A 15,000-nucleotide genomic window follows, 5' to 3' on the forward strand; every position below is an offset into this window, starting at 1 on the left:
ATAACGAAAATCAAAAAGACTGGGGGTGACGTCACATAATGCACAGTCAATGGGAAGTCTCCGCCCCTCAAAGTTGAAAAGGAAATATTTATCCGCATATCAGGCTTTTTTCAAAGGCAGATAATTCACCTAATCATTGAAACAACGTAGGCGTTTCATTCCTGACCATTTTCCTGTTACTGGAAAAAATAACACAGCTTGCATTTCTTTACGGACACGTAGTTTTTTGGCGAATTGATCTACCCCCGCCTCATTGCTCTATTGCTTTGAGGGAACAGACCTGTCCTCTTTTTGACATTTATCTCTCGTTGCCCAATGATGGTCAGACAGTCGAACACTAACAGCGAAATATAGCACTTCTGAAAGTTTGAGAAAAATATTTTTTTGCATGTACACAACAAGTGAGCCCACTTACCCCCCAACTTGTAACTTTTTGCCATGAAATCTGACGGTTCCGGTTAGCACGCACGCGCTAGCTGTATTCTGCCTCGTTGACTTTGCATTGACGTGACGTCACTTGGTCGGCTAGTTTTTGTTGTCATTTTTATAAATCAATGTGCAAGTTTTGAGGATGGCAACAGCCAAAATATTGATTAATGGGTTGCCAGGGGGTTGTATAAGCAAAAATAAAGTTGCTACTCGTTAACACCAACGAACTGACAAGATATGCCCACCACCTATTAAACAGACACAAGAATGACAGTAACTTTGTTAAAAACAATTGTGTGTGTGTGTGTGTGTGTGTGTGTGTGTGTTTGTGTGTGTGTGTGCATGCGTGCCAGGGTTGGAAATAAGCACCCGTCCATCCATGACGGGTACATTTTTCAACCCAACAGTCACTTTGAATGGTAAAAATGGCTAGTGACTGGTACATTTTAAAACCTACCTGCCACAGTGACTGGTGGGGAAAAATGTTAAGTTCCACCCCTGTGTGTGCGTGCGTGCGTGCGTGCGTACGCGTGTGTGTGTGTGTGTGTGTGTGTGTGTGTGTGTGTGTGTGTGTGTGTGTGTGTGTGTGTGTGTGTGTGTGATCACCATTGGATGAGGAAGGTCAGTTCTCCGTGACGGTCGGTACAGCCGATGATTCGATCGGAGTGTGTGTGAGTGCGCGTGTGTGTGTTGCCCATGACACTCTCCTCGTCTGCCATGTCCAGGAACCGCTGCTGCTGACACACACACACACACACACACACACACACACACACACACACACACACACACACACACACACACACACACACAAACACACACACACACACACACAGTCCAGGTTATCAACTGGCTGTTTCTTAATGCTAAAGGTGTCTGTGCTTTGATTAGTTAAGCGTTGAGTACATTTTGGTCTACATTCTGTATATCGATTTGAATAATGCTAAATGTAATCTTTAACTTCATTCACATCACATCTCTCTCTACACACACACTCGTCACATACACCTCTCCTCCACACACACACACACACACACACACACACACACACACACACACACACACACACACACACACACACACACACACACACACACACACACACACACACACACACACACACACACACACACATTCACACACACACCTCTCCTCCACACACACATACACACCTCTCCTCCACACTAACACACACAAACACACACAAACACACACACACACACACACACACACACACACACACACACACACACACCTCCACACACACAGACACACACACACACACACCACAGTGTCCAGGTCCTCCTCCTCTTCCTCTTTGGGCTGGAGGCGGGGCTCCATGATGACCCCGCCCATCTCAGTAGTGTCCATGGCGACGCCCATCTCATTAGCATCCAAGACCACGCCCCTCAGGAACTCCTGGATCAGCTCTGGGCAGTCCAGGTTATCCTCCGGCTCCCATGTGCTGTCAGCCCTGTCACACACACACACACACACACACACACACACACACACACACACACACACACACACACACACACACACACACACAGACACAGCCCTGTTACACAGCAATACTTAAAGAAACTCCCGCACACTGACCATTTCGCTGTTCTTCTAGAACAAGTGACTAAATTTCTGACATGTGCTGGTAGCAGCATCAGGCCAAAAGAGGTGCCTACAAAAATAAAGAAGTTTGCCCGCTAGGGGGCGCTATGGTGCAACGTGCTAATCCTCACTGTCTCCAGCTTCACTGAGGTGAAATAAAATGGCCAAAAATACACTTAAAAAGCGATAAATATACTGCACTATACGGCTACTGTATGGCAGGGCTGTAGTCAAGTCCACCTTTTTAGAGTCCAAGACAAGTCCAAGACCAGAATAGTCAAGTCCGAGACGAGTCCGAGTCCAAAAGAGGTTCGAGTCCGAGACAAGACAGAATTCAAAAAGATTAGAGTCCAAGTTAAGTCTGAGTCACATGTCGGTCAGTGTTAAACAATGAAAAGGATTAATTTCAATAATGTGAACCTTTGAAGGTAACCTACAGTTGAGGACGATATTATTAGCCCCCCTCCTGAAATTAGACATATCTCTTCATTGATCATTGAGAATGATCATTATTAATAAATGTATATTATTCTGGAAACTAATACACCATGGAGCTGGTATCCAATAAGTTAAATTTGGACTTTTCCATTTTCACAATGAGTTTAAACAAAAAAGTGTAAAAAGGGCAAGGACAAAATTATTAGCCCCCTTATCATTTATAGTCAATACAGTGCCATTTATGAACAAAAATTGACACCAGGCACTTTGATTAGTTGTTAACTATGTTGGCACATGTCCTACCAGGGATTTTGGCCCATTTTTTTCATTGCAAATAGTTAAGCTGGTCCAAATTGCATGGATGTTGAGGATGGACATTCATTTTCAGCACTCTTCAGGTACTATCTAAAGGATTGAGGTCTGAACCACTCCATGACCATGGTTTTAGTATCCTTGAAGAACATTTGAACTATTTGGGATGCAGGTTTTGGGTTATTATCTTATTGAAAGATCCAGTGAAGATCTTAACTCCCTCTATGAGCATATTTTTGCAAGGTCACTTTCCACATTCTATCATAATTTTCAGTTGTTATGGTGCCGTACACCCAAACAAGGTTTCCTGTGGCTGAGGCTGCCACAGAATGATGCATCCACCACCATGTTTAATTGTGGAAACCATCTTATAACGATTCAAGGCCTATCCCTTTCTTCACCTGACAGAAGCAGAATTCATGCATCAAAGCAGGTGCAATTGAATATCATCAGATGAAAGCAGAGACGTTCATAACTCATTTTTGACTTTCAAATGTTCACAGGCAAAGCTCATTAACACTCTCATACGCACTGCCTTTAGTAAAGGGGTTCTTCTGTGATGATGGCCCCAAAGCCCAATATGATGACAAGCCCTAACAACTGTCTTTCTTGGGGGGGAAAAAAACCTCCAGGTGAGGCCAGGTCAATAACAATCATCTAGGCAGGTGTCTAATGCTTCTTTGGTCTAATGAGGCTAAGCAGTTTCCACAGTTACACATAGTGGAAGGGCATCAAGTTTAGTCTGGGTCTGAATCTGGATTGCTGGGTCTTCCAACAACATTGTAACCCAAAGATCAGAGGTTCTTCAAGGACATTAAAACCATGATATTGGAATCATCCGCTCATACTCCAGTAATCAATCCCACTGAGAGTCTGTGGTAATGTCTATGCTAAGCATCCATGCGATTTGGACCAGCTAGAACACTTTGCAGTGAAGAAATGGGCCAAAATCCCTAGTGGGGCATGTGCCAACCTAGGTAGCAACTTATCAGAGCCTGTTGTGAGTTTTGGTTCATAAATGGCGCCATATTGACTATTAATGATCAGGGGGCTAATCATTTTGTCCTTGTCATTTTTGGCCTTTTTTGTTTAAACTCATTGTAACAATAGAAAAATCCAAATTCAACTCATTGGACATTATCTCCATCAGTGTATTTGTTTCCAGAATAACAGAAACGGTGAATAATGGTCATTCTTACTGAGAAATCAAGAGAAATGTCTAATTTCAGGAGGGGGGCTAATAATATCGTCCTCAACTGTATATGCCATGGATGTGAAGACAAACTTCAATCTCCACTTTAGAATTCATGATGGTCAGTGTTCTAAACAAAATAATGACAGACCCGGGTGAGTCCAAAAGCCTAATTTGGCAAGACCAATGTCCGAGTCCAAGACAAGTCCGAGTCCAAACCAGTGTTAATTTCGTCAACTTTTTTAAATTTAGTCTTAGTCTTAGTCACAATGACGAAAATCAATTTTAGTTTTAGTCAAATTTAGACATTGCCTTCATAATTTAGTCTTAGTATTCGTCTAAATGACGAAAATTAATTTTAGTCTTAGTCAAATTTTAGTCATTTCACATTTTCGTCATTTTAATCAAATTATTACACAAATTATTACTAGATAGCCTATTGCAGCAAATATTCACATTGTTACTAGCTTATTTTCCACCAAAACCCAAATCAGTCCTGTAAAAGTAATTTCAACAGCATAGAGCAAAGGAGCATTAGGCACACACACTTCCAGGTGCAGGTTTCTCTCTCTCTCTCTCTCTCTCTCTCTCTCTCTCTCTCTCTCTCTCTCTCTCATTAGAAGCTCCTGATTGTAGACTATGCAGGTTCGCGTTATTTCGATTGGCAATGCGGGACAGAGAAAGAGAATGGCTCGTGCGTCATTCCTGGAATACTTCAAATAGATTACGCGCACTTCGTAGGACGCCTTGCAAAAGTCCTGGGGAAAAAGTAAGCAGTTGTTCTATGCAGACTGGACGACAGAAAGGACATTGACAAACAATGGTTGAACACTAATGCTGTTTTGTTTGTCGGGATGTCGAGGGTCGATAAGCATCTCCAAGTTTAAGCAATGAGTTTTTAGAACTTGGGATGTCTGGGAGACGCTATTGTAATACGCATCGCATGGAAGGGATGCCGACTGCCTTGGGTCTTTTAGCGTTGCCCTCGACGGGAACAAGTTTCAATTCTCCGCACTTTAAACCCTGATCGCCCACACATTGATTCTTATCAAAACTACAGTAGCCGTGCCTCTGTTTAGACTACTTAAACGACGTTTCCCCTGTAGCGCGCGCATCCCTTAAACGTCTCCCGGTGTCTGATCTAAATAAATGCATGAATCCGATCGTCATGATTTGCTTGCAAACTGCCTATTCATAAGGTTAAACAACCTATATAGCAAACATTACAAAAGAACAGGCAACGGACGTCGTCGTATGCGTAAGGGGAAAGGAGAAGAGAGGAAGGTCGAGGAGGTTTAAAATGACAGCATCAGAGGAAGATTGGCGCGAGTGACGGTAGCACTATTATCATGACTGCACAAACACACACGTCTTCGTTATGGACAAAAGGGTTGTTGAACATGTTTCAAAATTAACACTTGCCTCAACGTCGGCTCTTTCTGGGAAACATTTAAGGACCTAAACTCAACTGAACAGGACTCATTGAACTAGGCTACTACTGATTGAGCCGCACCAGCGCCAGGCACTGCCTGCAGAGACAAACAGGGCAACAGCGCATAATCTTCTATGAAGTTCAAGAAACAATAACAATTACAAATAAATTTGAAACAATTCAACTTTTAATGTCCATTCGTCCATGGCTTGTAAATTTCGTCTCGTCTTAGTCTCCTTAACGAAAATCAATTTTTATTTTCGTCATATTTTTATGTTCTGGAAGCAATTTTTGTGCGTCATCGTCTCGTCATCGTCACGGGAAAAAGGGGCGTTGACGAAATATTTTCGTCATCGTCCTGGTTGACGAAATTAACACTGGTCCAAACAATACCGAGTTCGAGACAAGTCCAAGTCCACAAAAAAAACGGATTTGAGTCCGGACTCGAGTACTACTAGCCTGGGCAAATAGCCGACTGTTGACTCCGTCAATCAGTCCGGCAAAAGCCATGAGGAATCCGTCTCCGTGGACGATGGGAGATGGTCTGATCTTACTCTATCATTTAAATTAATTGAAGCTCCATGCTCAAATTAAAACCCATATTGTGCTTTATTAGCATGCCTGTTACGTTATAGTGTCGCAAAAGCATACAAATAACAAAACTGAAGTGTGAATATAGTTACCTTAACCAATTAGTAGCGGAGCTCGCGGGTGAGTTCTACGTCACCACTCTCAACTGTTTGCTGATTGGCGAAACGCTGAGAGAACCGAGCTCGAGGCTCTTGCCAGACGATGTGTGTAGCCAAAATCTTTGGGTGGAGTACAGAGGCTAGAGTACTACAGCCCTGCTGTATGGACTGCACAACATTCGACATGGCATCATAACAGAGCGTTTAGAAAACACACCAACCGTCGCTTTTGTGCATCAGGACTAATTGTGCGTTCATGTGGTCTCGCAATTATCGTAAATACCAAATGCCAACATTCGAAGCACACATGAACACCACCGCTTCTGGTATTTACCACTGGACAACTCGTAGAAAATTTTGATAAACGAGTTTACGAGATGATGACCTACACAGCTGGCTCTACTCTCACTATGGCAACCGCTAAGTTGAAATACTCAAAAAACGGCATTCAGTATGTTCAGACAGTCAATGTAAATGACAGTGTCAGAAAATATACAGCATTTTTACCCTTGACTTCCTAATTCATTTGCTTGCTGTAGCTGATGAACAACAGTCTATAATCGTTTTAGTAAAAAGTCTCACTCTGGTTCGCCATCTTTAATTTGTAAACAACATCAAAAAAGCTCATGAACGCAACGCACTTGTAAATACCACTTCGCAACTAGATAATATCTACTTCGGAAGACCACATGAATGCACCATTAGCATGCTAACTCGTGCTCCACAACGGCCTATGATATGTTAGGGTTGGGGATGGTTTTGGTCTGGGCACAATTTCGCTACAAATTCGCACTGTCCCTCGCGGTAGAAACATTTTATTGACAGTTTAGGGTTAGATATAGTTTTGGTCAGGACACAGCAGAGCATTTTCCCATTCCGCAGCAGAAATACGCAGACCCGGTGAGAAAAGTGTTTTCCCACATTTGAGGATCACGGCTTAACTTGCAAAGGCGTCGCACCTCAACGCAGAATGTGCTGGCATAAAATTAATACGCGTTTGTATGATGCTGCGGTAACACTTCCAAATAAGGGGACATTATTAACAGCAAAGTAGCTATATCCTAATACTTTAGTAAGGGTTAATAATCATTACTTAACGCCACATTAGACACATATTAACTGTTATTAATGCATATGTTGAACATTAGAAGGCAGTTACTTAACTATTAGATAACTATTACCTTGTGTTACAAGTTCATAGCATAAAAATTATTTAACTAATAGATCAGTACAGTAATAGTTAAGTAGCTATTAGGTCATACTTAAAGGATAGTTCCGGCGTAAAATGAAAGTTTCACCATCGCTTTCTCATGCCACATAATGTATCTAATGATGAGCCATTCTGGGCAATGCCGCGCCGTTATGGAGTTAGCTAATTTTAAGCTTTTTGGCGAAAAACGCAGCCAATGCATCACGGCGGGGCCAATTATAGGCCTATTATTTTCTGATGTTTCCCCGCTATAAACAACTTCAGAAACGATACACACTTCATCACAAAGGTCTCGTCAATCAAACCGAGGCACAGAGACGATCATCGGACCACACAGTCTTTCACTGGCCAGTGTTTTCAGAGGTGTCTCACTGTTGCAACTCTCTGATCCGGATGTAGGCTACTCAATCAGGTGGCTAGGTAGGCTAAACATGGTCCGCGGTTCTTACACCGGCTGCGACCGTAAAATGAAAAGCTGGAACCCCGACCGTTTTCACCGACTGCCACTGTCTAAACCAGCCATATTACGGGAATGGCTAATAGCATTAGAAGTGGACGAAACTGACATAAAAACCCTGAGGGATGGCTAATAATTAACCATTAATTAACCATTAGTTATCCGCAGCCAACTCTAATATAAGGGTCCCAAACACCAATATCTATCCATTAATTAACCATTAGTTATCCTCGGCCAACTCTATTATAAGGTTCCCAACTCCCAATATTTATGTATTATTTATCCATTAGTTATGCCATACTTTTGTATTAAGTAAGTATTAATTTTGGTCCTTAGTTAAGTATGACCTGATAGCTACTTAACTATTAACTGTGCCATTACTTATCTATTAGTTAAATAATACTATGCTATTGTTATCTAATAGTTAAGTAACTGCCTTCTAATGCTCAACATATGCATTAATAACAATTAATATGTGTCAAATATGGCGTTAAGTAATGATTATTAACCCTTACTTAAGTATTAGGTTATAGCTACTTTACTGTTAATTATGGCCCCTTATTTGGAAGTGTTACCGATGCTGCTTATACAGACAGCATACTAGTCACTTTTCTATTCCTGGATGCCGTGTGTGTGTGTGTGTGTGTTTAATATAGAGCTGTGTGTGTGTGTGTGTGTGTGTGTGTTAATATAGACCTGTCTGGACACTTTGTGTGTGTGTGTGTGTGTGTGTGTGTGTGTGTGTGTGTGTGTGTGTGTGTGTGTGTGTGTGTGTGTGTGTGTGTATGTGTGACTCACTCGGTGAAGCCCTTCCACTTGAGGAAGTATTCCACTCGGCCGTGTGTGACGCGTCGCTGCATGATGCGTTCCACCACAAACTCCTGCACGGCATGCTGGGTAGGCGTCTCTATGGCAACGCTATCGCCAGGGTCCCGCTCCTCCGCACGCCGATGACGCACCGTCGCCTTCTTCCTCATCACCTGGCAACACACACACAGACACACACACACGCACACACACACACACACACACACACACACACACACATGTGTACACACGTGTACACACGCACACACACACACACACACACACACACACACACACACACACACACACACACACATGTGTACACACGTGTGCACACACACACACACACACACACACACACACACACACACACACACACACACACACACACACACACACACACACACACACATTTGTTTATGCTGGCGGCAATACATGTATTGGCGACTAAAGCAGCGGTTCGACCCATAAGGCCCTTTAGAATATCCTTCTCTGGTATTGCTTCAGTACAGCTGACTGACCCTACAGTGGGCAAAGCTGTTGGGGCCCTCGCAGGGGCGCCGCTAAAAATATTGGGCCCCATGAAAGATCATAGTTTTGGGGCCCCAAAATGACAAATTATGTGATCAGCATCCTCTCAGGGGCCCTGTTAGTGCTGTCGGGCTCTTAGAATCTGTAACCCCTTCCCCCCCCTCGCGGCACACGCCCCCCCCCCCCCTCGCGGCACACCTCCTCCTCCCCCCCCCCCCCCCCCTCGCGGCACCCCCCCCCCCCTCGCGGCACCCGTGGGCCCTCGGCAACTGCCCAGTCTGCTCATTGCTGGGATGTCAAACTCAGGCCCAGTGTTGCTAGATGTGTTTGACTAAATCCCGCCCAAAAGCTTCTCAAAACCCACCAAAATGCGCTAAATTCCGCCCAAATTAAACAAATTACATTGACTTCTTTCGGCCCAAAACGGCTGAAAAAAACGCCAATTTTGGGCCAATTTTTCCCATTTTTGCCCGCCAACGCTCATCCCAAGTAGAACAATTGGGCGGGAAACCACTCAATCTGGCAACACTGCCCAGGGCTGGGGGTCAAGTCTGACCCGTGAGGTCATTTTATTCGTCCCACAAGATCATTTCAAATGTTAAGTACAATTGGTCCACATTCAACATAAATATACTGTATAGCAACATGACTTAAACATACATGCCATTTGGTTTCATAGGGATATCAGTGTCACTGAGGCCAATGTAACATCTCCCATCCTGAGGCCAATGTAACATCTCCCATCCTGAGGCCAATGTAACATCTCCCATCCTGAGGCCAATGTAACATCTCCCATCCTGAGGCCAATGTAACATCTCCCATCTCTACAACAGAATATGGTCAGACACATCTAAGCTACCATACTGTATAGGTGTTTGTGAAATGAGCCTTTAAGTATTAACCCCTTAGCGCAGCACTATGGCTCTCTGTAATGTCATAGCAATGTTGTTATGACATAGTTGAGCATTTTCAGCAAGTGAATAGGGTCTCCGGCGACCCCATCTGCAGTAAGAGGCTACCTGCGTGTATGCACAATTTTAGCCCATTTTAAAAATACATACAGTGTTCAGCCCGCGACTTCTTCCCAGATTTTAATGTTGGCGACCTGTGAATTTGAGTTCGGCACCCCTTATTGGTGTATTGGTAAAACCATCTCTGGGCAACTAATGTGTAGTTTCATGTATTCGTTTATAGCTGCTGTTGTGATCGACTCTGTGTGTCCCGGTACACTATTATATTATTTTGATATCAGTATAATATGTTTACTATCATAAAATGAACCCTATAACCCTATTATCTTTACTATTATATTATAGTGCCTGTGGACATGAATGTTGCATGTAGAGTATTGAGTATAGAGTATCGTTTATTGATCCCAGGGGGAAATTAAGGAATAGGTGTTGCATGTTGTCCTGCTTGTCATTGTAATGCTGCCTCTGGTTCCAAGTGTCCTGGGACATTGAGGCAGTCATGCTGTCTGCTTTATGATACACAGTAGATTACATGTTGTTATCTAATATTATATTATCATATATAATTACGTATTCATGTTGTCTGCTTTACTATAGTATATATTGTAATATAATATTATATTATCATATATAATTACGTATTCATGTTGTCTGCTTTACTATAGTATATATTGTAATATAATATTATATTGTTGTAATTAAATATTTATGTTGTCTGCTATACTATAATATTTATTGTTATATAGGCCTAATGTTATATTATCGTGATTAAGTATTCATGTTGTCTGCTTTACTATAGTGTATATTGTTATATAATATTATATTATCGTATATTATTAAGTATTTATGTTGCCTGCTTTACTATAGTATATATTGTTATATAATATTATATTATTCTATATTAATAAGTATTCATGTTGTCTGCTTTACTATAGTATATACTGTTATATTATATTATATTATCGTAATTAAATATTTATGTTGTCTGCTATAGTATAATATTTATTGTCATATAGGCCTAATATTATATTATCGTAATTAAGTATTCATGTTGTCTGCTTTACTATAGTATATATTGTTATATAATATTATATTATCGTAATTAAGTATTTATGTTGTCTGCTTTACTATAGTGTATATTGTTATATTATATTATATTATCGTAATTAAATATTTATGTTGTCTGCTATAGTATAATATTTATTGTCATATAGGCCTAATATTATATTATTCTATATTATTAAGTATTTATGTTGTCTGCTTTACTATAGTATATATTGTTATAGAATATTATATTATTCTATATTAGTAAGTATTTATGTTGTATGCTATACAGCAGTTGTCTGCTATACAGCAGTGGTTCCCAACCTTTTTCTTCAGGGACCCATATTCTTTACCATTGTAAGCTTTGGTGACCCAACTGTGCAAGTACCCGCACGAGAGGGAGTCACATGATACCCTCTGTTTCTTGCGAAAATTCATTTTAGATTCATCATCATTGTATTCCTCAATTCATCTTTGGTCAAATATAGAATGAATGTTTAATGTAGCACTTACATTTTGTTGCCTATATGCATGTTAAATGCTTTGTCATTTATTCAACGTGGGCTATATATGGTATCAAAAATAAACCCCTTCAAATCAAGAGGGCTCCGCGACCCTCTGTGGATCTTTGGCGACCCATAGGTTGGGTCCCGACCCATACAGCAGTGGTTCCCAAATGTAACCATGGCTACAGTAGGCCGCCGGCATATTCAAGCCAGGGCCCCCTCACATGGGTCGTGCCACACTCCTTGTTTCCTCTTCTGCCCTGACATAGGCCTAATGGTCAGAGATGCAACAGATTATAATATCACAGTTCTTTACTAATGGGAATATGTATTTATTTTTGTTCATTTTGGTGTACATGAATTATTCACATATTTATTTTGTTTTGCTCTTTCTGTTCTCTTCCAACTCACCACGGCCCCCCTAACACCCCCCCACAGGTTCCCAGGGGTCCCCAGACCCCACTTTGAAAACCACTGCTATATGGTATATTGCATATTATTATATAATATTATATTATTGTATATTATTATGATGTTGTCTCATTTCAGCTAAATATATATTGCATTGCACATGTGAAGACATTGCCACTGAAGGTGAATTTGGCTTTGATATCATTGGATTTACATGCATTTTGATTAAAAGTAGCCTATATGTTAGGATGCATTTGGTGTAGGCTGCTATTGTGTGTGCCTTGATGTTTTCGTGTGTATTCTATTCTGTATTATGTGTGGGTAGTATTATTATTAAGGAGTATACCCTACTTAATGTGCAGGAGGATACAGGCCCTATTTGATGTGTATTGTATTTATTTGTTTCTAATGTAGCAAATAGGTAATGCGCAGCGCCATGTTCATATATCCTGCATCACTGCGTGAGCCTGTTGCACTACTGCTACTTCCCGGTACCGGCACACACACACACACACACACACACACACAGCACCACGCGCCCAGTAGTAGTAGAATACCCTGTGACGTCAGCCAGCGATGTACAAGGGAAAAAACGGAGTAAAAAGTTCTACTAGAAAAGTTGTAGAGAGAGCACGAGGAAGCGGAGAGGCAGCCGACTGCTCTACTCTATTCCCTGCGCGCCCCTCGCGTGCCAGCTCGTGAGGCACTCAGGTGGCCATCTTGATGCACCGACCGACCACCTCCTCGCGCATCAGATCGCAGCCAGGACATCCGTCACCTGCCAGCACGAGACATCGCGGAATCTCCATCACACATAAATAAACACAAAACGCGCGTCTCCGTTTACACATTTCAAGTCGGCATATTATGTGTCGCTCACGCGGCTGGCAGAGAGTCAACTCTCTTATTCGGTAACTGGCATCGCTCCAGTTTGCCGCAGGACGTGTTTTGTCACGAGTCATCCTGTCTGTCTGTCTGCCCCCAAAATGTACTAAACCGCTCCGTTACAAACGCGCTCTCGTGTTTTACTGTAACACTTACGGAGTGATAATATCTTTCAGTCGGGTAGTTGCGCTGAAGCAGAAGAGGGATATTAACGGGTTTTGTGATGATGTCGCGTGCTGTGCTGCCTGTCCGGTGTTTTTGTTCTGGCTGCTGTCTCGTGCCCCTGCCTGTGCTGTGCGCGCGCCGCTGTCTTCTCTTTGTTGTGTTTACATAAAGCGCATGAATGAGTTAAATGAACATGGCCGGTCTCCCGCTCCCTCCCTCCCTCCCCTGTGTGTGTGTGTGTGTGTGTGTGTGTGTGTGTGTGTGTGTGTGTGTGTGTGTGTGTGTGTGTGTGTGTGTGTGTGTTTGTGTGTGTGTGAAATGAAGATGGCCGGTGGGGAGAGGAAGTGCTTTCAGAGGGAAAAGGTCAAGGCGGGAAGCGAAGAGAAGCGCGAGACCAGACAGCCTTAAAGCGCCCCGTGCACCGAGTAGCGATCAGCGGATGGGGAGCACGAGCATCTCCCTTGCAATGCCAGCCTGAGCCGCGTGCCCCACTCGGACAGATGGGTGGGGGGGGGGGGGTTGGGGGGGAGAAAGAGAGAGCGGTGGAGGAAGAGGTGGAGAGAGAGAGAGAGGGAGTGGGAGGATACAGAGAGAGAGGGGGGCAAAGAGCGGTGGAGAGAGAGAGAGGTGGAGGGAAGGAGGGAAAGAGGGGGAGGGGGGGGGGGGGTGCAGAGGGGGTGGATTTGTTCAGATGGATTACAGTAAACCTCGGGACCGCAATGCCAGAGCAAAATGTCTGGATTATGGTGCGGATTAATAATATGAATTATATGCAAAATATATAATGATGTAGGCCTACATAATAATAATAATAATAACAACAATAATAATAATAGCAACAACAACAACAACAACAACAACAATAATAATAATACTGTTATTATTATTATATTATATAAATATTATTATTATTGTTAGTTGTCATTGTTGTTATTACATTATTATTATTATTATTATTATTATTATTATTATTATTATTATTATTATTATTAATAACCATTCTTTATCCAAAATGTCCATTAATTACTAACTTATCGCTACCCTATTCATTTTATTCACCTATACAGTATGTATAGAATAAAGCTCAAGAACACAGAACATCCAGGATACAGAACATCACAGACCCTCAGGAATATAATTGTACTGTTAATACACTGATGGCAATAAATAGCCTAGCCTGCTCCTCTGTGTGTGTGTGTGTGTGTGTGTGTGTGTGTGTGTGTGTGTGTGTGTGTGTGTGTGTGTGTGTGTGTGTGTGTGTGTGTGTGTGTGTGTGTGTGTGTGTGTGTGTGTGTGTGGCGGGGCGACTGTAGATTGTGTTGAGTGGTGATGTCTTCTGTTATCTGTGAATACCGCAAAACACTTCCCCATAGAAATACAAGCACTCACATGCCGTCTTTTCAAGACAAAAACTCTCTCTCTCTCTCTCTCTCTCTCTCTCTCTCTCTCTCTCTCTCTCTCTCTCTCTCTCTCTCTCTCTCTCTTTTGTCCCTGCATGCTCCATCCCCTCCCCGCTCACTCTCTTGGCTTGGAGCTCCCCCTTGTGTCAGAAAAGGAAAATGGCAGCCTTCATCCTTCCAGATCATTTCAGGGCAGCTGTACCAAACATCTTCTACTCTAATACTTCAAGCCTGTGCATTTCCTGGATCCATATCAGGTGAACGCCCCTTCGGTTAGGAGACCTTCGGAGACCTTCGGTTAGGAGACCTTTGTCTTACGGTTGAGAATCAGGGCTTGCTTGACACTGGCACCTGCCAACCGGTCAAATGCTGATAAAAATTGTCTGTGGCTGGGAACAATTTCAGTCTCACTAGCCAATTTGGCAGGTATCTTATTCTATGGCATGACACATGAGAATAGTCTATATTCTGCACTTTTCTCCTTGTGTATCAACTCGTATTTAAGTTCAAGAA

At 42.4% G+C, this 15,000-nt stretch overlaps 1 protein-coding gene across 1 annotated transcript in view; it reads right to left on the reverse strand.

The window, feature by feature from the left end:
* cbx3b (chromobox homolog 3b) overlaps positions 1-13,177 on the reverse strand; it is a 14,905-nt gene extending 1,728 nt beyond the window's left edge. The window contains exons 1-4 of the mRNA XM_063197932.1: positions 13,079-13,177; positions 8,566-8,747; positions 1,717-1,903; positions 1,036-1,163 (exon numbers count right to left, since the gene is read on the reverse strand). Coding sequence (XP_063054002.1) covers positions 1,036-1,163; positions 1,717-1,903; positions 8,566-8,744 — 494 coding nt within the window. The 5' untranslated portion in view covers positions 8,745-8,747; positions 13,079-13,177. The remainder of the gene's footprint in view (positions 1-1,035; positions 1,164-1,716; positions 1,904-8,565; positions 8,748-13,078) is intronic.
* Positions 13,178-15,000: the final 1,823 nt, after the last annotated feature.

Source organism: Engraulis encrasicolus, chromosome 5 (genome assembly GCF_034702125.1).
Source record: "Engraulis encrasicolus isolate BLACKSEA-1 chromosome 5, IST_EnEncr_1.0, whole genome shotgun sequence".
Classification (NCBI taxonomy): Eukaryota; Metazoa; Chordata; class Actinopteri; order Clupeiformes; family Engraulidae; genus Engraulis; species Engraulis encrasicolus.